At 45.5% G+C, this 26544-nt stretch overlaps 1 protein-coding gene across 2 annotated transcripts; it reads right to left on the bottom strand.

Annotated features, from left to right (window-relative positions):
* fh (fumarate hydratase) lies at positions 1–26544 on the bottom strand. Of its 2 annotated transcripts, XM_042317116.1 has the most exons (11): positions 26381–26544; positions 20496–20624; positions 20096–20206; positions 17396–17572; positions 16706–16861; positions 16457–16483; positions 14960–15125; positions 14046–14249; positions 7110–7237; positions 2120–2273; positions 1–216 (listed from the first exon to the last, which is right to left on the bottom strand). In XM_042317116.1, exons 1-11 carry the CDS (start codon positions 26486–26488, stop codon positions 74–76), a joined length of 1503 nt encoding a protein of 500 aa, XP_042173050.1. In that variant the 5' UTR covers positions 26489–26544; the 3' UTR covers positions 1–73. The 2 variants fall into 2 exon arrangements, with proteins under 2 accessions (XP_042173050.1, XP_042173048.1); XM_042317114.1 differs by lacking the exon at positions 16457–16483 and having other exon boundaries at positions 16679–16861; positions 26381–26543.

Here is a 26544-nt window from a genome sequence, read left to right as displayed (position 1 = left end):
AACATTTTCTATTTTTTTATTTGTACAAAGACAAGACATTTATAACCATATACATTCTGCAGCGTGTTGTGTTCTACTTGGGTCCCAGCATCTCGTGTGGCTTGACCCACGCGTCAAACTCTTCTGCTGTCAGGTATCCTAGCTTGATAGCAGTTTCCTTGAGATTTCCTCCCTCTTTGTGAGCCGTCTTGGCAATCTTAGCAGCTTTGTCATAACCTGTTGAGAAGATAGAGAAGGGATGAATTCAGACATGAAAATACTGAAGCATCATTAAGACTGAGATTGATGACAAACCATGACCTTCTACTTCCTCAACGTCTAAACACTGAAGACCTGAGCCTCAGAGAACACAATTAAGGTAACCAATAGCAGACCCTCGAAGACAATATACAGTGGGGTAAAAAAGTATTTAGTCAGCCACCAATTGTGCAAGTTCTCCCACTTAAAGATGAGAGAGGCCTGTAATTTTCATCATAGGTACACTTCAACTATGACAGACAAAATGAGAAAAAAAATCCCGAAAATCACATTGTAGGATTTTTTTATGAATTTATTTGCAAATTATGATGGAAAATAAGTATTGTATGTGGTCGTGACAGTTGGCGGTCCCAACCGAGAACTCCTGGGTTCTGTAATGTCCCAACCGAGAACTCCTGGGTTCGGTAATGTCCCAACCGAGAACTCCTGGGTTCGGTAATGTCCCAACCGAGAACTCCTGGGTTCGGTAATGTCCCAACCGAGAACTCCTGGGTTCTGTAATGTCCCAACCGAGAACTCCTGGGTTCTGTAATGTCCCAACCGAGAACTCCTGGGTTCTGTAATGTCATTCAATACACAAAACACACTAAGCCAACCGAGAACTCCTGGGACAGAGGGTGGACTCTGCACTAATGTCCCTATTCACTAAGCCACCAGACAGAGGGTGGACTCCCTAAAAGCCACACTGGAAGCCAAGCCAGACAGAGTGTGGACTCCCTACGCACTGCCACTAAGCCACCAGACAGAGTGTGGACTCCCTACGCACTAAGCCACTAAGCCACCAGACAGAGGGTGGACTCCCACACTACCACCAGACACTAAGCCACCAGACAGAGGGTGGACTCCCTACGCACTAAGCCACCAGACAGAGGTGGACTCCCTAAGCCACGCACTAAGCCACCAGACAGAGGGTGGACTCCCTACCTGAGCCACACTAAGCCACCAGACAGAGGGTGGACTCCCTACACACTAAGCCACCAGATGGTGGACAGACCAGAGAGAGTGGACTCCCTACACACTAAGCCACCAGACAGAGGGTGGACTCCCTACACACTAAGCCACCAGACAGAGGGTGGACTCCCTACACACTAAGCCACCAGAGAGAGTGTGGACTCCCTACACACTAAGCCACCAGACAGAGGGTGGACTCCCTACACACTAAGCCACCAGACAGAGTGGACTGTCTCAGTAGGACTCCATCTACTGCAGTAGACAGACTCACTGTGCTGTAGAGCAAAACATCTCATTGACAATACTCACATTACAGTCTGGTGAATCTCAGCACTGTTGAAACGTGGGACTGTGAGTTACTGCCCTCTAGTGGTTACAAGCGAAAGACTGATGGATAACCTGTTGATTTCTCCTGCAGTTGTATTCTGCACAGTAAATCAAATCAAATGTATTTACAAAGCCCTTTTTACATCAGCTGATATCTCAAAGTGCTGTACAGAAACCCAGCCTAAAACCCCAAACAGCAAGCAATGCAGGTGTAGAAGCACGGTGGATAGGAAAAACTCCCTAGAAAGGCCAAAACCTAGGAAGAAACCTAGAGAGGAACCAGGCTCTGAGGGGTGGCCAGTCCTCTTCTGGCTGTGCCGGGTGGAGATTATAACAAGATGTTCAAATGTTCATAAATGACCAGCAGGGTCAAATAATAGTAATCACAGTGGTTGTCGAGGGTGCAACAAGTCAGCACCTCATGAGTAAATGTCAGTTGGCTTTTCATAGCCGATCATTCAGAGTATCTCTACCGCTCCTGCTGTCTCTAGAGAGCAGGTATCTAGATCTCGTTCATGACTTTTGGTCCCCTGCTGTATGTACGTACACTACTTGGAAGCACGTACGTTACTACGACACATACCTATGTGTGGGTTGAGGGCGGTGACCAGCATCAAGGACTCGTTCATGAGTTTGTTGATCCTGTCGATGTTCGCTTCAATGCCCACCACACAGTTATCAGTGAAGGAGACTGAGGCATCCCCCAGCAGCCTGGCTGAGTTCAACACGTTCTTAATCTGGGAGGAGGAGAGGAGGAGGAGGAGTTACATTATGACTGAGGCATCCCCCAGCAGCCTGGCTGAGTTCAACACTTAATCTGGGAGGAAGAGGAAGAGAGGAGGAGGAGTTACATTATGACTGAGGCAGCCTGGCCGAGTTCAACACTTAATCTGGGAGAAGGAGGAGGAGTTACATTATGACTGAGGCATCCCCCAGCAGCCTGGCTGAGGTCAACACTTAATCTGGGAGGAGGAGGAGGAGTTACATTATGACTGAGGCATCCCCCAGCAGCCTGGCTGAGGTCAACACTTAATCTGGGAGAAGGAGGAGGAGGAGTTACATTATGACTGAGGCATCCCCCAGCAGCCTGGCTGAGGTCAACACTTAATCTGGGAGGAGGAGTTACATTATGACTGAGGCATCCCCCAGCAGCCTGGCTGAGTTCAACACTTAATCTGGGAGGGAGAGGAGGAGGAGTTACATTATGACTGAGGCATCCCCCAGCAGCCTGGCTGAGGTCAACACTTAATCTGGGAGGAGGAGGAGTGTTAAGGCATCTGCATGCTTCCCATCCAAAACAGTTTGGAACAGTTTGTGCATACAGTACCATTCAAATGTTTGGACACACCTACTCATTCCAGGGTTTTTTTTCAATATATTTACTATTTTCTACATGGTAGAATAATAGTGAAGACATCAAAACTATTGAATAACATGGAATCATGTAGTAACCAACAAAGAAAAATAAAAAAGTGTCAAATCAAAATGTATTTGAGAATCTTCCTTTGCCTTGATGACAGCTTTGCAAAGCGTCGATGTCCAGTGATCACGCTGGAGAAGTGTGCTCTTCACGGATGAATCCCAGTTTCAACTGTCCCGGGCAGATGGCAGACAGCCCTGTCGATGAGAATGGGGACGTGCTCGGTGCTCCTTTTCCTGTAGTCCACAATCATCTCTTTAGTCTTTGTTATGTTGAGGGATAGGTTGTTATTCTGGCACCACCAGGCCAGGAAACTGACCTCACCCCTAGTAGCTAAGATGAGGAGAAGTCTGTCCATAATAAAGCACCTTCTTAACAACACTATCAACAAGGCAGGTCCTACAGGTCCTAGTTTCTACCTTCTTAACAACACTATCAACAAGGCAGGTCCTACAGGTCCTAGTTTCTACCTTCTTAACAACACTATCAACAAGGCAGGTCCTACAGGCCCTAGTTTCTACCTTCTTAACAACACTATCAACAAGGCAGGTCCTACAGGCCCTAGTTTCTACCTTCTTAACAACACTATCAACAAGGCAGGTCCTACAGGCCCTAGTTTCTACCTTCTTAACAACATTATCAACAAGGGAGGTCCTACAGTCCCTAGTTTCTACCTTCTTAACAACATTATCAACAAGGGAGGTCCTACAGTCCCTAGTTTCTACCTTCTTAACAACATTATCAACAAGGGAGGTCCTACAGTCCCTAGTTTCTACCTTCTTAACAATACTATCAACAAGGCAGGTCCTACAGGCCCTAGTTTCTACCTTCTTAACAACACTATCAACAAGACAGGTCCTACAGGCCCTAGTTTCTACCTTCTTAACAGCATTATCAACAAGGCAGGTCCTACAGGCCTTAGTTTTGTTGCACTGGGACGACTGTTTAGTCGTGTGGTCAGGTGGTCCTTGGATACACACAGAGAGCAAACAATAATATGCATGTCAATCTCTTCTGGCTCAACGTGGAGGAGAGATTGACTTCATCACTACTTGTATTTGTGAGGGGTATTGAATGCACCAAGCTGTCTGTTTAAACTACTGGCACACAGCTCAGACACCCAGTCATACCCCACAAGACATGACACCAGTGGTCTCTTCACAGTCCAAGTCCAGAACAGACTATGGGAGGTGCACAGTACTACATAGAGCCATGACTACATGGACCTCTATTCCACAGTACTACATAGAGCCATGACTACATGGAACTCTATTCCACAGTACTACATAGAGCCATGACTACATGGAACTCTATTCCACAGTACTACATAGAGCCATGACCATGACTACCATGGAACTCTGGAACTTCCACAGTACTACATAGAGCCATGACTCCATGGAACTCTATTCATGGAACTCTAACTTCCACAGTACTACATAGGAACTCTATTCCACAGTACTACATAGAGCCATGACTCCATGATTCCACAGTAATCAGATTAAGTTTTTAAATAAACACCTGATGGAACAGCTACAGCGAAGAGACACAGATAGGCACTGACACACACACACAGATACACTGACACACACACACACAGATACATAGAGCCATGACTACATGGAACTCTATTCCACATCAGGTAACTGATGCAGCAGGAGAATCAGATTAAGTTTTTAAATAAACACCTGATGGAACAGCGGGGACAGCGAAGAGACACAGATAGGCACTGACACACACACACAGATAAGCACTGACACACACACAGATAGGCACTGACACACACACACAGACGATAACATAAGCACTATATGTACACATGGATTTAGTACTGTAGATATGTGGTGGTGGTGGAGGAGGAGCCTGAGGGCACACAGTGTGCTGTGAAATCTGTGAACATAATATAATGTTTTTAAAATGGTATAAACTGCCTTAATCATGGCGGACCCCAGGAAGAGTAGCTACTGCTACTAATGGGGATCCATAATAAACCCCAGGAAGAGTAGCTACTGCTACTAATGGGGATCCATAATAAACCCCAGGAAGAGTAGCTACTGCTACTAATGGGGATCCATAATAAACCCCAGGAAGAGTAGCTGCTGCCTTGGCAGGTACTAATGGGGATCCATAATAAACCCCAGGAAGAGTAGCTGCTGCCTTGGCAGGAACTAATGAGGATCCATAATAAACCCCAGGAAGAGTAGCTGTTGCAGGCACTAATGGGGATCCATAACCAACCCCAGGAAGAGTAGCTGCTGCCTTGGCAGGAACTAATGGGGATCCATAATAAACCCCAGGAAGAGTAGCTGCTGCCTTGGCAGGAACTAATGGGGATCCATAATAAACCCCAGGAAGAGTAGCTGCTGCCTTGGCAGGAACTAATGGGGATCCATAATAAACCCCAGGAAGAGTAGCTGCTGCCTTGGCAGGAACTAATGGGGATCCATAATAAACCCCAGGAAGAGTAGCTGCTGCCCTGGCTGGAACTAATGGGGATCCATAATAAACCCCAGGAAGAGTAGCTGCTGCCTTGGCAGGAACTAAAACTAATGGGGATCCATAATAAACCCCAGGAAGAGTAGCTGCTGCCTTGGCAGGAACTAATGGGGATCCATAATAAACCCCAGGAAGAGTAGCTGCTGCCTTGGCAACTAATGGGGATCCATAATAAACCCCAGGAAGAGTAGCTGCTGCCTTGGCAGGAACTAATGGGGATCCATAATAAACCCCAGGAAGAGTAGCTGCTGCCTTGGCAGGAACTAATGGGGATCCATAATAAACCCCAGGAAGAGTAGCTGCTGCCTTGGCAGGAACTAATGGGGATCCATAATAAACCCCAGGAAGAGTAGCTGCTGCCTTGGCAGGAACTAATGGGGATCCATAATAAACCCCAGGAAGAGTAGCTGCTGCCCTGGCTGGAACTAATGGGGATCCATAATAAACCCCAGGAAGAGTAGCTGCTGCCCTGGCTGGAACTAATGAGGATCCATAATAAATACAAAGTATTTAAAAAGTATTTAGTGAAACTGGCCTATTAGCATTGTCTTAGTCCACGGTGAAACTGGCCTATTAGCATTGTCTTAGTCCACGGTGAAACTGGCCTATTAGCATTGTCTTAGTCCACGGTGAAACTGGCCTATTAGCATTGTCTTAGTCCACGGTGAAACTGGCCTATTAGCATTGTCTTAGTCCACGGTGAAACTGGCCTATTAGCATTGTCTTAGTCCACGGTGAAACTGGCCTATTAGCAGTGTCTTAGTCCACGGTGAAACTGGCCTATTAGCAGTGTCTTAGTCCACGGTGAAACTGGCCTGTTAGCAGTGTCTTAGTCCACGGTGAAACTGGCCTATTAGCAGTGTCTTAGTCCACGGTGAAACTGGCCTGTTAGCAGTGTCTTAGTCCACGGTGAAACTGGCCTGTTAGCAGTGTCTTAGTGGCCTGTTAGCAGTGTCTTAGTCCACGGTGAAACTGGCCTGTTAGCAGTGTCTTAGTCCACGGTGAAACTGGCCTATTAGCAGTGTCTTAGTCCACGGTGAAACTGGCCTATTAGCATTGTCTTAGTCAGTGTCTTAGTCCACGGTGAAACTGGCCTATTAGCAGTGTCTTAGTCCACGGTGAAACTGGCCTATTAGCAGTGTCTTAGTCCACGGTGAAACTGGCCTGTTAGCATTGTCTTAGTCCACGGTGAAACTGGCCTATTAGCAGTGTCTTAGTCCACGGTGAAACTGGCCTGTTAGCAGTGTCTTAGTCCACGGTGAAACTGGCCTATTAGCAGTGTCTTAGTCCACGGTGAAACTGGCCTGTTAGCAGTGTCTTAGTCCACGGTGAAACTGGCCTGTTAGCAGTGTCTTAGTCCACGGTGAAACTGGCCTGTTAGCAGTGTCTTAGTCCACGGTGAAACTGGCCTATTAGCAGTGTCTTAGTCCACGGTGAAACTGGCCTATTAGCATTGTCTTAGTCCACGGTGAAACTGGCCTGTTAGCAGTGTCTTAGTCCACGGTGAAACTGGCCTGTTAGCAGTGTCTTAGTCCACGGTGAAACTGGCCTATTAGCAGTGTCTTAGTCCACGGTGAAACTGGCCTATTAGCAGTGTCTTAGTCCACGGTGAAACTGGCCTATTAGCAGTGTCTTAGTCCACGGTAATATCAGTTCTTACCATCATTGGCTTGAAGACGTTAAGCTCAAAGTGTCCGTTGCTGCCTCCGATGGTCACAGCCACGTTGTTTCCCATAACCTGGGCTGCTACCATGGTCATGGCCTCACACTGGGTGGGGTTAACTTTCCCTGGAAAATGAGATACATACACACAGTTAAACCCTGTGGGTCAAACCCATATCAGTTAAACCCTGTGGGTCAAACCCATATCAGTTAAAACCCTGTGGGTCAAACCCATATCAGTTAAAACCCTGTGGGTCAAACCCATATCAGTTAAAACCCTGTGGGTCAAACCCTGTGGGTCAAACCCTGTGGGTCTGTGGGTCAAACCCATATCAGTTAAAACCCTGTGGGTAAAACCCTGTGGGTCAAACCCATATTAGTTAAAATCCTGTGGGTCAAACCCATATTAGTTAAAACCCTGTGGGTCAAACCCATATCAGTTAAAACCCTGTGGGTCAAACCCATATCAGTTAAAACACATAGTGGTTAAAACCCTGTGGGTCAAACCCATATCAGTTAAAACACATAGTGGTTAAAACCCTGTGGGTCAAACCCATATCAGTTAAAACACATAGTGGTTAAAACCCTGTGGGTCAAACCCATATCAGTTAAAACACATAGTGGTTAAAACCCTGTGGGTCAAACCCATATCAGTTAAAACCCTGTGGGTCAAACCCATATCAGTTAAAACCCTGTGGGTCAAACCCATATCAGTTAAAACACATAGTGGTTAAAACCCTGTGGGTCAAACCCATATCAGTTAAAACACATAGTGGTCAAAACCCATATGGGTCAAAATATCAGTTAAAACCATAGTGGTTAAAACCCTGTGGGTCAAACCCATATCAGTTAAAACACATAGTGGTTAAAACCCTGTGGGTCAAACCCATATCAGTTAAAACACATAGTGGTTAAAACCCTGTGGGTCAAACCCATATCAGTTAAAACCCTGTGGGTCAAACCCATATTAGTTAAAACCCTGTGGGTCAAACCCATATCAGTTAAAACCCTGTGGGTCAAACCCATATCAGTTAAAACCCTGTGGGTCAAACCCATATCAGTTAAAACACATAGTGGTTAAAACCCTGTGGGTCAAACCCATATCAGTTAAAACCCTGTGGGTCAAACCCATATCAGTTAAAACCCTGTGGGTCAAACCCATATCAGTTAAAACAAACCCATATCAGTTAAAACCCTGTGGGTCAAACCCATATCAGTTAAAACACATAGTGGTTAAAACCCTGTGGGTCAAACCCATATCAGTTAAAACCATAGTGGTTAAAACCCTGTGGGTCAAACCCTATCAGTCAAACCCATATCAGTTAAAACCCTGTGGGTCAAACCCATATCAGTTAAAACCCTGTGGGTCAAACCCTGTGGGTCAAACCCATATCAGTTAAAACCATAGTGGTTAAAACCCTGTGGGTCAAACCCATATCAGTTAAAACCCTGTGGGTCAAACCCATATCAGTTAAAACCCTGTGGGTCAAACCCATATCAGTTAAAACACATAGTGGTTAAAACCCTGTGGGTCAAACCCATATCAGTTAAAACACATAGTGGTTAAAACCCTGTGGGTCAAACCCATATCAGTTAAAACACATAGTGGTTAAAACCCTGTGGGTCAAACCCATATCAGTTAAAACCCTGTGGGTCAAACCCATATCAGTTAAAACACATAGTGGTTAAAACCCTGTGGGTCAAACCCATATCAGTTAAAACACATAGTGGTTAAGACCCTGTGGGTCAAACCCATATCAGTTAAAACACATAGTGGTTAAGACCCCATGGTTAAAACACATAGTGGTTAAAACCCTGTGGGTCAAACCCATATCAGTTAAAACCCTGTGGGTCAAACCCATATCAGTTAAAACCCTGTGGGTCAAACCCATATCAGTTAAAACACATAGTGGTTAAAACCCTGTGGGTCAAACCCATATCAGTTAAAACCCTAGTGGGTCAAACCCATATCAGTTAAAACCCTGTGGGTCAAACCCATATCAGTTAAAACCCTGTGGGTCAAACCCATATCAGTTAAAACCCTGTGGGTCAAACCCATATCAGTTAAAACCCTGTGGGTCAAACCCATATCAGTTAAAACCCTGTGGGTCAAACCCATATCAGTTAAAACACATAGTGGTTAAAACCCTGTGGGTCAAACCCATATCAGTTAAAACACATAGTGGTTAAAACCCTGTGGGTCAAACCCATATCAGTTAAAACACATAGTGGTTAAAACCCTGTGGGTCAAACCCATATCAGTTAAAACACATAGTGGTTAAAACCCTGTGGGTCAAACCCATATCAGTTAAAACACATAGTGGTTAAAACCCTGTGGGTCAAACCCATATCAGTTAAAACCCTGTGGGTCAAACCCATATCAGTTAAAACACATAGTGGTTAAAACCCATATCAGTTAAAACCCTAGTGGGTCAAACCCATATGGTTAAAACCATAGTGGTTAAAACCCTGTGGGTCAAACCCATATCAGTTAAAACACATAGTGGTTAAAACCCTGTGGGTCAAACCCATATCAGTTAAAACACATAGTGGGTCAAACCCATATGGTTAAAACCCATAGTGGTTTAAAACCCTGTGGGTCAAACCCATATCAGTTAAAACACATAGTGGTTAAACCCTGTGGGTCAAACCCATATCAGGTCAAAACCCATGGTTAAGTTAAAACCCATAGTGGTTAAAACCCTGTGGGTCAAACCCATATCAGTTAAAACAGTTAAAACCCTGTGGGTCAAACCCATATCAGTTAAAACACATAGTGGTTAAAACCCTGTGGGTCAAACCCATATCAGTTAAAACACATAGTGGTTAAAACCCTGTGGGTCAAACCCATATCAGTTAAAACACATAGTGGTTAAGACCCTGTGGGTCAAACCCATATCAGTTAAAACACATAGTGGTTAAAACCCTATGGTCAAACCCATATCAGTTAAAACACATAGTGGTTAAAACCCTGTGGGTCAAACCCATATCAGTTAAAACCCTGTGGGTCAAACCCATATCAGTTAAAACACATAGTGGTTAAAACCCTGTGGGTCAAACCCATATCAGTTAAAACACATAGTGGTTAAAACCCTGTGGGTCAAACCCATATCAGTTAAAACACATAGTGGTTAAAACCCTGTGGGTCAAACCCATATCAGTTAAAACACATAGTGGTTAAAAAAACCCATATCAGTTAAAACACATAGTGGTTAAACCCTGGGTCAAACCCATATCCCCCTGTGTGGGTCAAACCCATATCAGTTAAAACACATAAACCCCATGGTTAAAACCCCTGTGGGTCAAACCCATATCAGTTAAAACTCATAGTGGTTAAGACACCATGGTTAAAACTCATAGTGGTTAAAACCCTGTGGGTCAAACCCATATTAGTTAAAACACATAGTGGTTAAGACCCTGTGGGTCAAACCCATATTAGTTAAAACACATAGTGGTTAAAACCCTGTGGGTCAAACCCATATTAGTTAAAACACATAGTGGTTAAAACCCTGTGGGTCAAACCCATATTAGTTAAAACACATAGTGGTTAAGACCCCATGGTTAAAACCCTGTGGGTCAAACCCATATTAGTTAAAACCCCATGGTTAAAACCCCATGGTTAAAACTCATAGTGGTTAAAACCCCATGGTTAAGACCCCATGGTTAAAACACATAGTGGTTAAAACCCCATGGTTAAAACTCATAGTGGTTAAGACCCCATGGTTAAAACTCATAGTGGTTAAAACCCCATGGTTAAAACTCATAGTGGTTAAGACCCCATGGTTAAAACTCATAGTGGTTAAAACCCCATGGTTAAAACACATAGTGGTTAAGACCCCATGGTTAAAACACACAGTGGTTAAAACCCCATGGTTAAGACCCCATGGTTAAAACTCATAGTGGTTAAACCCCACAGTCAAACCCATATCAGTTAAAACACATAGTGGTTAAGACCCCATGTTAAAACTCACAGTGGTTAAAACCCCACAGTTAAAACACATAGGTTTCAAAAAAACCCCCCCAAACAAAACGGTAGTGGTTAAAACCCCATGTTAAAACACATAGTGGTTAAGACCCCATGGTTAAAACACACAGTTAAAACCCCATGGTTAAGACCCCATGGTTAAAACTCATAGTGGTTAAAACACACATTGGTTAAAACCCCATGGTTAAAACCCCATGGTTAAAACACACATTGGTTAAAACCCCATGATTAAGACCCCATGGTTAAAACACATAGTGGTTAAAACCCCACAGTCGACGACCCCTTTCAGCTCTTTCCCCCCCAAACAAACGGTTGTTGTTTTTTACTGTTACAAACTGTTCTACTTGTGCAAATAAACTAAACCCAGTCCAAGGTAGAGCTGTAACGTTACACGAGCTCCAATCACAACCTGTTGAAATCCTACAACAACACAGCTGAACAGAGGTCAACAACACGACTTCTGAGAGGAGGGTAAACACTGGACAGAAACACTTTCAAGGCTCTCCTAAAAGTCAAGGCCTTCTGAGGAAACTGTAATCAGTCCATCAGCACGATCCCTCCTCCTCTTCATGTCATGTCAAGGCCTTTAGTAGAAACTGTTCTGTAATCAGTCCATCAGCACGATCCCTCCATGTCATGTCAAGGCCTTTAGTAGAAACTGTTCTGTAATCAGTCCATCAGCACGATCCCTCCATGTCATGTCAAGGCCTTTAGTAGAAACTGTTCTGTAATCAGTCCATCACAGCACGATCCCTTCATGTCATGTCAAGGCCTTTAGTAGAAACCGTTCTGTAATCAGTCCATCAGTGTAGGATCCTTACCCTTTGAAATCCTCCAGAAGTATTTGTCAACATGTTATTGTGCTGCTGTCTGAATAAAGGCAGGTTGTGGGTAGCTAGACAGGTAGTCTGAATAAAGGCAGGTTGTGGGTAGCTAGAGAGGCTGTCTGAATAAAGACAGGTTGTGGGTAGCTAGAGAGGCTGTCTGAATAAAGGCAGGTTGTGGGTAGCTAGAGAGGCTGTCTGAATAAAGGCAGGTTGTGGGTAGCTAGAGAGGTAGTCTGAATAAAGGCAGGTTGTGGGTAGCTAGAGAGGTCTAGTCTGAATAAAGACAGGTTGTGGGTAGCTAGGCTGTCTGAATAAAGGGTTGTGGGTAGCTAGAGAGGCTGTCTGAATAAAGGCAGGTTGTGGGTAGCTAGAGAGGCTGTCTGACTAAAGACAGGTTGTGGGTAGCTAGAGAGGTAGTCTGACTAAAGACAGGTTGTGGGTAGCTAGCTAGAGAGGCAGTCTGACTAAAGGCAGGTTGTGGGTAGCTAGAGAGGCTAGTCAAAAAAGGCAGGTTGTAAAGGCCTGCTAAAGGCATCTTGAGAAGGCTGTCTGAATAAAGGCAGGTTGTGGGTAGCTAGAGAGGTGGATGATTTCTGACAGCTAAAGGAGTTAGGTGGGGTCATGTAGCTCTGTTATAAAGAGGTTGTGGGTAGCTGGGAGTTAGGTGGTCATGTATATAACAGCTGGGAGGTTAGGTGGGGTCAGGGTGTCTGTTATAACAGCTGGGAGTTTGTGGGTAGCTATGTAGCTCTGTCTGATAACAGCTGGGAGTTAGGTGGGGTCATGTAGCTCTGTTATAACAGCTGGGAGTTAGGTGGGGTCATGTAGCTCTGTTCAGACAGCTGGGAGTTAGGGGGGTCAGGTCTGTTATAACAGCTGGGAGTTAGGTGGGGTCATGTAGCTCTGAATAACAGCTGGGAGTTAGGTGGGGTCATGTAGCTCTGTTCAGACAGCTGGGAGTTAGGTGGGGTCATGTAGCTCTGTTCAGACAGCTGGGAGTTAGGTGGGGTCATGTCTCTGTTATAACAGCTGGGAGTTAGGTGGGGTCATGTAGCTCTGTTCAGACAGCTGGGAGTTAGGTGGGGGCATGTAGCTCTGTTCAACAGCTGGGAGTTGTGGGTAGTTAGGGTCATGTAGCTCTGATAAAGACAGCTGGGAGTTAGGTGGGGTCATGTAGCTCTGACTATAACAGCTGGGAGTTAGGTGGGGTCATGTAGCTCTGTTATAACAGCTGGGAGTTAGGTGGGGTCATGTAGCTCTGTTAACAGCTGGGAGTTACAGCTCTGTTAACAGCTGGGAGTTAGGTGGGGTCATGTAGCTCTGTTATAACAGCTGGGAGTTAGGTGGGGTCATGTAGCTCTGTTATAACAGCTGGGAGTTAGGTGGGGTCATGTAGCTCTGTTATAACAGCTGGGAGTTAGGTGGGGTCATGTAGCTCTGTTATAACAGCTGGGAGTTAGGTGGGGTCATGTAGCTCTGTTATAACAGCTGGGAGTTAGGTGGGGTCATGTAGCTCTGTTATAACAGCTGGGAGTTAGGTGGGGTCATGTAGCTCTGTTATAACAGCTGGGAGTTAGGTGGGGTCATGTAGCTCTGATATATAACAGCTGGGAGTTAGGTGGGGTCATGTAGCTCTGTTCCACTTAGCTAATGCCAGACCACTGGGACAGACAATACCCAAGTGTTCTATGCCATCTATGGCATGTCCAAATACTGTTCACTCTTTCTGTGATCTCTTTCACTCCTTTCCTACTTTAATAATGTCTCCTTAATAATGTTTCCATATCCTACATTACTCATCTCATATGTATATACTGTATTCTATTCTACTGTGTCTTAGTCTATGCCGCTCTGACATTGCTCATCTATATTTATATATTCTTAATTACACTCCTTTACTAAGATGTGTGTGTATTGGGTAGTTGTTGTGAAATTGTTTGATTACATGTTAGATATTACTGCACTGTCGGAGCTAGAAAAACAAGCATTTCGCTTCACTCGCAATAACATCTGCTAAACACGTGCTAAACACGTGTATGCAACCAATCGAATTTGATTTGACAGTGAACTATATCGTGTTATGCTTGACAACAATGGTGAAAACCAGACTACGGAAACTCACCAGGCATGATGCTGCTACCAGGCTCGTTCTCAGGCAGACAGAGTTCTCCCAGGCCAGAGCGGGGCCCGGACCCCAGGAAGCGGATATCATTGGCGATCTTCATCATACTGACGGCCACCGTGTTCAACGCTCCACTCAGCTCCACCAGAGCATCGTGGGCCGCCAGAGCCTCAAATTTGTTGGGAGCAGTCACGAACGGCAGACCTGGAGACAGGATGTGACATCATGTAGACAGCTCTTGATAAAAACAGACACAATTCAAGGTTGACAGAGTATGTAATGTCTGACTTATGATAACAGCTGGGAGGGTAAAATGTGGCCATAACACCACAATGCAAACCCTCTGACAGAACCAAGTGACTTGGTGTACAGAGAAAACAGGATAGGACCTAGTGCAGAGCCCTGGGGGACACCAGTAGTGATACATTAAAGATGACCTAGTACAGAGCCCTGGGGGACACCAGTAGTGAGACATTATAGAGGACCTAGTGCAGAGACCTGGGGGACACCAGTAGTGATACATTATAGAGGACCTAGTGCAGAGCCCTGGGGGACACCAGTAGTGAGACATTATAGAGGACCTAGTGCAGAGCCCTGGGGGACACCAGTAGTGAGACATTATAGAGGACCTAGTGCAGAGCCCTGGGGGACACCAGTAGTGAGACATTATAGAGGACCTAGTGTAGAGCCCTGGGGGACACCAGTAGTGAGACATTATAGAGGACCTAGTGCAGAGCCCTGGGGGACACCAGTAGTGATACATTATAGAGGACCTAGTGCAGAGACCTGGGGGACACCAGTAGTGAGAAAACGTGGACCAGACATGACTATGATAACCATTATGAAATGTATGTATGTGTGTGTGTGTGTGTGTGTGTGTGTGTGTGTGTGTGTGTGTGTGTAGCTTCCTGTACCTGTGAGAGAGGCGACAGTAGCTGCTACTTTCTCAGCGAAGCCGATGCGTGTGTTGAGGCCCGTGCCCACGGCAGTACCTCCTGCTGCCAGCTCATATATTCTGGGCATGGCCGTCTTCACTCGCTCAATACTGTACTTTACCTGCTGCACATACCCACCGAACTCCTGTAAAACCAAGAGAAACAGGACAGTTAGTCGGCTGGTAGAAATATATTTTAAATGGCTCATTGGGACAGTTGGTCGACTGGTAGAAATACATTTTAAATGGCTCATTGGGACAGTTGGTCGACTGGTAGAAATACATTTTAAATGGCTCATTGGGACAGTTGGTCGACTGGTAGAAATACATTTTAAATGGCTCATTAGGACAGTTGGTCGACTGGTAGAAATACATTTTAAATGGCTCATTAGGACAGTTTGACATCTAGCAGACTAGTATGTTATCACACTAGTGTTGCACGTACAGTACACCGAAACATCTGCACAACCGTCTGCTGGTAGCTGGAAAGGCTAATGAGGCGATAATGCTAATGTCAATCGTCTGCTGGTAGCTGGAAAGGCTAATGAGGCGATAATGCTAATGACAATCGTCTGCTGGTAGCTGGAAAGGCTAATGAGGCGATAATGCTAATGTCAACCGTCTGCTGGTAGCTGTAAAGGCTAATGAGGCGATAATGCTAATGTCAATCGTCTGCTGGTAGCTGGAAAGGCTTTCCCAAAAACCTTCTCAATTAAAAGTTTACTACAAAGTAGCCCATGCCTTCCTGGCAGACATCATGATTATTTACATCAATCCAGTGGCCATTTGTTCAGTAAAACTAAATACAGTGGGACTGACAGCGAAACGCTTCTTTCTCTGCCATGGTATCATTTACGGCACAGCGTCCTGTCCCTGTCCCAGAGACAACGGCACAGCGTCCCTGTCCCAGAGACAACGGCACAGCGTCCTGTCCCAGAGACAACGGCACAGCGTCCTGTCCCAGAGACAACGGCACAGCGTCCTGTCCCAGAGACAGAGAGACAACGGCACAGCAAGAGACAACGGCACAGCGTCCTGTCCCAGAGACAACGGCACAGCGTCCTGTCCCAGAGACAACGGCACAGCGTCCTGTCCCAGAGACAACGGCACAGCGTCCTGTCCCAGAGACAACGGCACAGCGGTCCCAGAGACAACGGCACAGCGTCCTGTCCCAGAGACAACGGCGTCCTGTCCCAGAGACAACGGCACAGCGTCCTGTCCCAGAGACAACGGCACAGCGTCCTGTCCCAGAGACAACGGCACAGCGTCCTGTCCCAGAGACAACGGCACAGCGTGTCCCAGAGACAACGGCACAGCGTGTCCTGTCCCAGAGACAACGGCACAGCGTCCTGTCCCAGAGACAACGGCACAGCGTCCTGTCCCAGAGACAACGGCACAGTCCCCCAGAGACAACGGCACAGCGTCCTGTCCCAGAGACAACGTCCCCCAGAGACAACGGCACAGCGTCCTGTCCCACCTGTCCCAGAGACAACGGCACAGCGTCCTGTGTGTCCCAGAGACAACGGCACAGCGTGTGTGTGTGTGTGTACTGTACCTGTCCCAGAGACAACATCCTGTGTGTGTGTACTGTACCTGTCCCAGAGACAACGGCAGTGTCCTGTCCTGTGTGTACTGTACTGTACCTGTCCCAGAGACAACGGCACAGTGTCCTGTGTGTGCGTGTGTGTGTGTACTGTACCTGTCCCAGAGACAACGGCACAGCGTCCTGTGTGTGTGTGCGTCCGATCTTGATGATGTCTTTAAACTCCACAGCCTTGGCGTGCAGGGCGTCGTGGAGGTGTTGTAGACCGGGCAGCAGAACCTCGTGGACCTCTTTGGCTGCTGCGATGTGCATGGCTGTGGGGAACGTATCGTTGGAGCTCTGCAAGAGCAGGCAAGAGGTGACGTCAACTACAGGTCCATTCAAATACTCTGAAAGACCCAACCATTTACATTAAATACAGATTAAATATCAAACAAACTCTTTGCCTGAGCTTTTCAGATAGCCATGAATAAAAACAATTAACTAAATGCTGCAAACGCTGTCGTCTGTTACCCTTCTGAGGGCAAACACTACAGTCTGTTACCCTTCTGAGGGCAAACGCTACAGTCTGTTACCCTTCTGAGGGCAAACGCTACAGTCTGTTACCCTTCTGAGGGCAAACGCTACAGTCTGTTACCCTTCTGAGGGCAAACGCTACAGTCTGTTACCCTTCTGAGGGCAAACGCTACAGTCTGTTACCCTTCTGAGGGCAAACGCTACAGTCTGTTACCCTTCTGAGGGCAAACGCTACAGTCTGTTACCCTTCTGAGGGTCCAAATAAAACTAGCTACTTCTATCTGGGTGAAAAACAGTTTATTTCCTTCTTCAACATTTAGTATGAAATGAGAAAGCGTTTCTGAATGGTTAGCCCACCTGGCTTTTGTTGACGTGGTCGTTGGGGTGAACAGGGTCCTTACTCCCCAGCTTCCCTCCGAGGATCTCGATGGCCCTGTTGCTGATCACCTCGTTGACGTTCATGTTGGACTGAGTTCCTGACCCGGTCTGCCACACCACCAGAGGAAAATGGTCATCCAGCTTACCAGCTGCCACCTGGTAAAGGAACATGGACATCAGACCAGAGAGGTCAACATGCCTTAGTCTGGTCCAAGGAACATGGACATCAGACCAGAGAGGCCAACATGCCTTAGTCTGGTCCAAGGAACATGGACATCAGACCAGGGAGGCCAACATGCCTTAGTCTGGTCCAAGGAACATGGACATCAGACCAGGGAGGCCAACATGCCTTAGTCTGGTCCAAAGAACATGGACTTCAGACCAGGGTACCAAGGCCAAGACCAGTACCAAGGCAAAGACCGGTACCAAGGCCAAGACCAGTACCAAGACTGGTACCAAGGCATTCATCAGTAGAATGAGGCAGAGTAGGACTAATGTAGCTAGCGAATAGCTTCATCCCAGATCTGTTTGTGCCGTCTTGACAACACAAACAGGTCTGGGACCAGAGTAAGTAGCAAGGTCTAGTGCTCTGCGTTTTGCTCTGTACTGTATCAAAAGCTATAGCTATTCTCTACAGCAGTGTAGCCTAATGTTAGAACGAGACAGGTACCCGGGCTGATCTGTCTAATCTGTGTTAGAACTAGACAGGTACCCAGGCTGATCTGTCTAATCTGTGTTAGAACTAGACTGGTACCCAGGCTGATCTGTCTAATCTGTGTTAGAACTAGACTGGTACCCAGGCTGATCTGTCTAATCTGTGTTAGAACTAGACTGGTACCCAGGCTGATCTGTCTAATCTGTGTTAGAACTAGACAGGTACCCAGGCTGATCTGTCTAATCTGTGTTAGAACTAGACAGGTACCCAGGCTGATCTGTCTAATCTGTGTTAGAACTAGACTGGTACCCAGGCTGATCTGTCTAATCTGTGTTAGAACTAGACTGGTACCCAGGCTGATCTGTCTAATCTGTGTTAGAACTAGACTGGTACCCAGGCTGATCTGTCTAATCTGTGTTAGAACTAGACAGGTACCCAGGCTGGTCTAATCTGTGTTAGAACTAGACAGGTCTGGCTGATCTGTCTAATCTGTGTTAGAACTAGACTGGTACCCAGGCTGATCTGTCTAATCTGTGTTAGAACTAGACTGGTACCCAGGCTGATCTGTCTAATCTGTGTTAGAACTAGACAGGTACCCAGGCTGATCTGTCTAATCTGTGTTAGAACTAGACTGGTACCCTGGCTGATCTGTCTAATCTGTGTTAGAACTAGACTGGTACCCTGGCTGATCTGTCTAATCTAAGTTAGAACTAGACTGGTACCCAGGCTGATCTGTCTAATCTGTGTTAGAACTAGACTGGTACCCAGGCTGATCTGTCTAATCTGTGTTAGTAGACAGGTACCCAGGCTGATCTGTCTAATCTGTGTTAGAACGAGACAGGTACCCAGGCAGATCTGTCTAATCTGTGTTAGAACTAGACTGGTACCCAGGCTGATCTGTCTAATCTGTGTTAGAACTAGACTGGTACCCAGGCTGATCTGTCTAATCTGTGTTAGAACTAGACAGGTACCCAGGATCTGTCTAATCTGTGTTAGGCTGGCTGATCTGTCTAATCTGTGTTAGAACTAGACTGGTACCCAGGCTGATCTGTCTAATCTGTGTTAGAACTAGACAGGTACCCAGGCTGATCTGTCTAATCTGTGTTAGAACGAGACAGGTACCCAGGCAGATCTGTCTAATCTGTGTTAGAACTAGACTGGTACCCAGGCTGATCTGTCTAATCTGTGTTAGAACTAGACAGGTACCCAGGCTGATCTGTCTAATCTGTGTTAGAACTAGACAGGTACCCAGGCTGATCTGTCTAATCTGTGTTAGAACTAGACAGGTACCCAGGCTGATCTGTCTAATCTGTGTTAGAACTAGACAGGTACCCAGGCTGATCTGTCTAATCTGTGTTAGTAGACAGGTACCCAGGCTGATCTGTGTTAGTAGACAGGTACCCAGGCTGATCTGTCTAATCTGTGATAGAACTAGACAGGTACCCAGGCTGACCCTGTGTTAGGCTGATCTGTCTAATCTGTGTTAGAACTAGACTGGTACCCAGGCTGATCTGTCTAATCTGTGTTAGAACTAGACAGGTACCCAGGCTGATCTGTCTAATCTGTGTTAGAACTAGACAGGTACCCAGGCTGATCTGTCTAATCTGTGATAGAACTAGACAGGTACCCAGGCTGATCCGCCTAATCTGTGTTAGTAGACAGGTACCCAGACTGATCTGTCTAATCTGTGTTAGAACTAGACTGGTACCCAGGCTGATCTGTCTAATCTGTGTTAGAACTAGACAGGTACCCAGGCTGATCTGTCTAATCTGTGTTAGAACTAGACAGGTACCCAGGCTGATCTGTGTTAGTAGACAGGTACCCAGGCTGATCTGTCTAATCTGTGTTAGAACTAGACAGGTACCCAGGCTGATCTGTCTAATCTGTGTTAGAACTAGACAGGTACCCAGGCTGATCTGTCTAATCTGTGTTAGTAGACAGGTACCCAGGCTGATCTGTCACAACGTTGACAGTCATGCGACCCTCTCCTGTAGTGGTGTGGCTGTTTCCCCTGTATTAGGCACCTCATCAGCAGCCTGCACGATGGCATCAGCCAGCCTCGGGTCCAGTCCGTAGTCCTTGTTGACCTCTGCAGCAGCCCTCTTCAGAATCCCAAAGGCTTTGATCACCTGGATCTGTTGGACACCAAAGACAGTAGTGAGGACGTGTGGCGCTATGATGATTTCACTGATACACAACGATACGCTGGATACAGGAAGTAACCTTTAGTCGGATCTGAATCTGGGGAAAATAGGACAAGAAATTGTTGCAAGGATGTGTGTCCAATTTGTAGCGAGAGCTAGCTACAATGATCCCCCCTGAGACATGGTGGGACAGGTGACCTACAGCCACAGGGATCCATAGCCGTGTCTCAGGGCTCAAGCTACACCTTGATAGATGAAGTAGCATCTAGTCTGAACTTACTGGCATCCTCTCCGACGGTCCTCCGATCTTGAAGTTCATGGTGGATCGGACTGTCTGAGCCCCATAATACTTGTCAACGGGCACCTTCAGCTCTCCGAAGGTGTCTGCCTCAATTCTGTACTCTGAAGACTGAACAACAACATGGAGACAGTCAAATAGCAAAGATGAAAAGTTAGTCTGGGTTACTACATGGTTATTTGGTTAGAGAGGCATCTCAACAACAACATGGAGACAGTCAAATAGCAAAGATGAAAAGTTAGTCTGGGTTACTACATGGTTATTTGGTTAGAGAGGCATCTCAACAACAACAAAAGTAGTAGCTATCTGAACAACAGAACGGTTGTTTCTCAGGCTGACCCATCAGGTGTTTAGATACAGAACTCCTAGCTAATTGTAGCTAAACAAATAACTACGCAGCCATTTGGACAGTGCTCTGTGCCAGCGGTAGTGTTGGTATGCAGTTTGCCAAGTACCTCGACTCCTCCACAGAGTTTAGAGTAGACAGGTTATTAATGAACCTCTAGGGCTGTGGAGGTCATGACATTAAGGCAGCAGGTTATTAATGAACCTCTAGGGCTGTGGAGTTCATGACATTAAGGCAGCAGGTTATTAATGAACCTCTAGGGCTGTGGAGGTCATGACATTAAGGCAGCAGGTTATTAATGAACCTCTAGGGCTGTGATGACATTAAGGCAGCAGGTTATTAATGAACCTCTAGGGCTGTGGAGGTCATGACATTAAGGCAGCAGGTTATTAATGAACCTCTAGGGCTGTGGAGGTCATGACATTAAGGCAGCAGGTTATTAATGAACCTCTAGGGCTGTGGAGGTCATAACATTAAGGCAGCAGATTATTGTCATGCAAAAGTACGCCGGTCTAAAAGTAATTTATCGTGAAATAAAATGTTTAGCATCTCCAGGCCTCTACGCATACAAGCCGCTGATGTCTTTGGAACATCTACAGTTTTTTTTTAAAAGTTGAATAATTCAATTTAATTTAATATACACCATCACAACACAGCCATTACATATTTTAGTCAGAAACATTATGATATGAAGAAAACTTATTTCAGAACTACAGAATGAGTTGGCCTACTGTATGTTATCTGGCTATAGACTGTAGACTAGTTCATTTATCAGACTAGATACTGTATGTTATCTGGCTATAGACTGTAGACTAGTTCATTTATCAGACTAGATACTGTATGTTATCTGGCTATAGACTGTAGACTAGTTCATTTATCAGACTAGATACTGTATGTTATCTGGCTATAGACTGTAGACTAGTTCATTTATCAGACTAGATACTGTATGTTATCTGGCTATAGACTGTAGACTAGTTCATTTATCAGACTAGATACTGTATGTTATCTGGCTATAGACTGTAGACTAGTTCATTTATCAGACTAGATACTGTATGTTATCTGACTATGTTTCATGATATAGGGCTGTAGACGTAATCATTTAAATGACAACATTTAGCTTAACAATCCTGTGACATTATTTTATAGTAAGAAGAATTGAATTGAACTGAATAAAATAGAAATGATCTTTCCCCCATTGTGGAGCGAGTGTGCATATGAAGAGGCTATGTTGAGCATAAAAGATAAGAGTTATTTGGCAACTTTAGTTGTGAATGATACACCCCTTAGAAATCACAACATACATGGGCTGCATGGTGCAAATACAGGCTTTGATGATTTAAGAAAGGAGCAGAAAAAAAAGCTTGCAGATGTTTTCTCATCGAGTGATCATATTTTCACCCAACAGACATACTGTCAAATTAATCTGGTCTTTACTAATATGCAAAATGAGTTTAGATTTAGAATGGCCCACTACGTAATGTGCAGGAACAGCTGCAGGGGCTAAGACATGTAATCTGTAGACACTGGAACAGCTGCAGGGGCTAAGACATGTCATCTGTAGACACTGGAACAGCTGCAGGGGCTAAGACATGTCATCTGTAGACACTGGAACAGCTGCAGGGGCTAAGACATGTCATCTGTAGACACTGGAACAGCTGCAGGGGCTAAGACATGTCATCTGTAGACACTGGAACAGCTGCAGGGGCTAAGACATGTCATCTGTAGACACTGGAACAGCTGCAGGGGCTAAGACATGTCATCTGTAGACACTGGAACAGCTGCAGGGGCTAAGACATGTCATCTGTAGACACTGGAACAGCTGCAGGGGCTAAGACATGTCATCTGTAGACACTGGAACAGCTGCAGGGGCTAAGACATGTCATCTGTAGACACTGGAACAGCTGCAGGGGCTAAGACATGTAATCTGTAGACACTGGAACAGCTGCAGGGGCTAAGACATGTCATCTGTAGACACTGGAACAGCTGCAGGGGCTAAGACATGTCATCTGTAGACACTGGAACAGCTGCAGGGGCTAAGACATGTCATCTGTAGACACTGGAACAGCTGCAGGGGCTAAGACATGTCATCTGTAGACACTGGAACAGCTGCAGGGGCTAAGACATGTAATCTGTAGACACTGGAACAGCTGCAGGGGCTAAGACATGTCATCTGTAGACACTGGAACAGCTGCAGGGGCTAAGACATGTCATCTGTAGACACTGGAACAGCTGCAGGGGCTAAGACATGTCTGGAACAGCTGCAGGGGCTAAGACATGTCATCTGTAGACACTGGAACAGCTGCAGGGGCTAAGACATGTCATCTGTAGACACTGGAACAGCTGCAGGGGCTAAGACATGTCATCTGTAGACACTGGAACAGCTGCAGGGGCTAAGACATGTCATCTGTAGACACTGGAACAGCTGCAGGGGCTAAGACATGTCATCTGTAGACACTGGAACAGCTGCAGGGGCTAAGACATGTATCTGTAGACACTGGAACAGCTGCTGTAGAAGACATGTCATCTGTAGACACTGGAATAGCTGCAGGGGCTAAGACATGTCATCTGTAGACACTGGAACAGCTGCAGGGGCTAAGACATGTAATCTGTAGACACTGGAACAGCTGCAGGGGCTAAGACATGTCATCTGTAGACACTGGAAGCTGCAGGGGCTAAGACATGTCATCTGTAGACACTGGAACAGCTGCAGGGGCTAAGACATGTCATCTGTAGACACTGGAACAGCTGCAGGGGCTAAGACATGTCATCTGTAGACACTGGAACAGCTGCAGGGGCTAAGACATGTAATCTGTAGACACTGGAACAGCTGCAGGGGCTAAGACATGTCATCTGTAGACACTGGAACAGCTGCAGGGGCTAAGACATGTAATCTGTAGACACTGGAACAGCTGCAGGGGCTAAGACATGTCATCTGTAGACACTGGAACAGCTGCAGGGGCTAAGACATGTAATCTGTAGACACTGGAACAGCTGCAGGGGCTAAGACATGTAATCTGTAGACACTGGAACAGCTGCAGGGGCTAAGACATGTCATCTGTAGACACTGGAACAGCTGCAGGGGCTAAGACATGTAATCTGTAGACACTGGAACAGCTGCAGGGGCTAAGACATGTAATCTGTAGACACTGGAACAGCTGCAGGGGCTAAGACATGTAATCTGTAGACACTGGAACAGCTGCAGGGGCTAAGACATGTAATCTGTAGACACTGGAACAGCTGCAGGGGCTAAGACATGTAATCTGTAGACACTGGAACAGCTGCAGGGGCTAAGACATGTAATCTGTAGACACTGGAACAGCTGCAGGGGCTAAGACATGTAATCTGTAGACACTGGAACAGCTGCAGGGGCTAAGACATGTCATCTGTAGACACTGGAACAGCTGCAGGGGCTAAGACATGTAATCTGTAGACACTGGAACAGCTGCAGGGGCTAAGACATGTAATCTGTAGACACTGGAACAGCTGCAGGGGCTAAGACATGTAATCTGTAGACACTGGAACAGCTGCAGGGGCTAAGACATGTAATCTGTAGACACTGGAACAGCTGCAGGGGCTAAGACATGTTATCATTCAAAATGTACTTTTGGGTGTCCGGGAAAATGTATGGAATAAAAATTACATTATTTTATATAGGAATGTGTTGGAATAAAATTAAAAGTTGTCAAAAAATATAAATAAAATAAAGTACAGATACTATTTTTACTTTAAGTACTTTACACCACTGAGCATAGCCAGTTATTATGCATAATAAAAGACCATACTCAAAGGCGATTGCTCGAATTTGTTTAATTGAAGTATAGGCCATACCAATGTACCAAAGACATCTTAAATCAGTTTGGTTTTATGTTTTTCTGCACTTGGTAATATGTGGAAGGCTATGTAAGTTATAACGGCACTATCGTCTTTTTAATTCAGGGTTTTTCTTTCGGCTTGGGCTCATACGGCTTGGAGAAATCTAATCTAAAGGAAGTTCAAACCCCTGAGCTGACAAGGTACAAATCTGTTCTTCTGCCCCCGAACAGGCAGTTAACCCACTGTTCCTAGGCCGTCATTGAAAATAAGAATTTGTTCTTAACTGACTTGCCTAGTTAAATAAAGGTTTAAAAATAATAATAATAAACACGTCTATGGATAAGCATAAACTCTATGTCTATGATTTTGAATTTTGAAACAGAACTCTTCACACAGTACCATAGAGCCATGACTACATGGAACTCTATTCCACAGTACTACATAGAGCCATGGGAACTACTACATAGAGCCATGACTACATGGAACTCTATTCCACAGTACAGTACTACATAGAGCCATGACTACATGGAACTCTATTCCACAGTACTACATAGAGCCATGACTACATGGAACTCTATTCCACAGTACTACATAGAGCCATGACTACATGGAACTCTATTCCACAGTACTACATAGAGCCATGACTACATGGAACTCTATTCCACAGTACTACATAGAGCCATGACTACATGGAACTCTATTCCACAGTACTACATAGAGCCATGACCAGATGGAACTCTATTCCACAGTACTACATAGAGCCATGACTACATGGACCTCTATTCCTCAGTACTACATGACTACATGGACCTCTATTCCACATCAAGTAACTAACAAAAGCAGTAAAATCTGATTTATTTGAGGACTTTAGAGACACACACACACACACACACACACACACACACACACACACTGTGTTGTAGTAGAGTAGTGGCCGGAGGGCACACAATGTATTGTGAAATCTGTTGTAAAATGTATTTTAATGTTTTTAAAAAATGGTATTATTATGTATGTTACTGCCTTCATTTGTGCTGGACCACAGGAAGAGTAGCGGCTGCCTTGTACAGTCTGACTTGTGATGGGACTGTTCACCAAAAGTGAGCCTTTATGTTAGACTCCTAGGGGCTCCTTTCACCAACTACCTCGTACCCCTCTACACACTGACTCGCTAAGTCACTCCTTGTATAGCCTCGTTATTGCTATTTTATTGAGTAACGTTAACTATTTGCTTTTTTTTTTTTTAATTAAGACATTGTTCTTACGTTTTCAATCTGTATTGTTGGTTAATAGCTCGTAAATAATTGTTCCACGGTCAAATCTACACCTGTTGTATTCGGAGCAAGTGACAAATACAATTTGAACTCCGTGTTTACTTGGTAAGTTATGCAGTGAAAGTTAGCCAGCTAGCAGATAGTTGTAAACTGACTTTGACCTTCTGCCAGCCTGACAAGATAACATTAGCCAAATGACAAGCTTGCTACCAGAATATTGCTGTGAATAATTGTGTTTCTCTTGTTTGACAGACTGCGGTTGTCCTAAAAACAGAATTACTACATTCATGTAAAGCTAGATAGCAAGATGGCTAACTATTTCATTTGAGCTAGTACCACTAACTAACCAGTTAGCTTGGCTAACTATTAAGGTCATTTGCAGGGCCTGCGATGGACTACCAACTGACTGTAACCCCCGGTAAGACCCCAAAACGTACCATTCTGGAGGAGATGACTGCAGGACTGTGCTTTGTGTTGGAAAGGCTCCTCTGCAACGCCTGGAGGTTGCAGTTAAATCGCAGGACGTTTCTCAAAGAGAGATACATTGCGTTATTAACCCAGCTGTCCCTTCAGACCAGGGCGGAACTAAAAATGAGCCAAC

This window comes from Oncorhynchus tshawytscha, unplaced genomic scaffold, assembly GCF_018296145.1.
Source record: "Oncorhynchus tshawytscha isolate Ot180627B unplaced genomic scaffold, Otsh_v2.0 Un_contig_4162_pilon_pilon, whole genome shotgun sequence".
NCBI lineage: Eukaryota > Metazoa > Chordata > Actinopteri > Salmoniformes > Salmonidae > Oncorhynchus > Oncorhynchus tshawytscha.
Note: the sequence above shows the minus strand (reverse complement) of the source record. Positions and strands in the feature narration are given on the sequence as shown.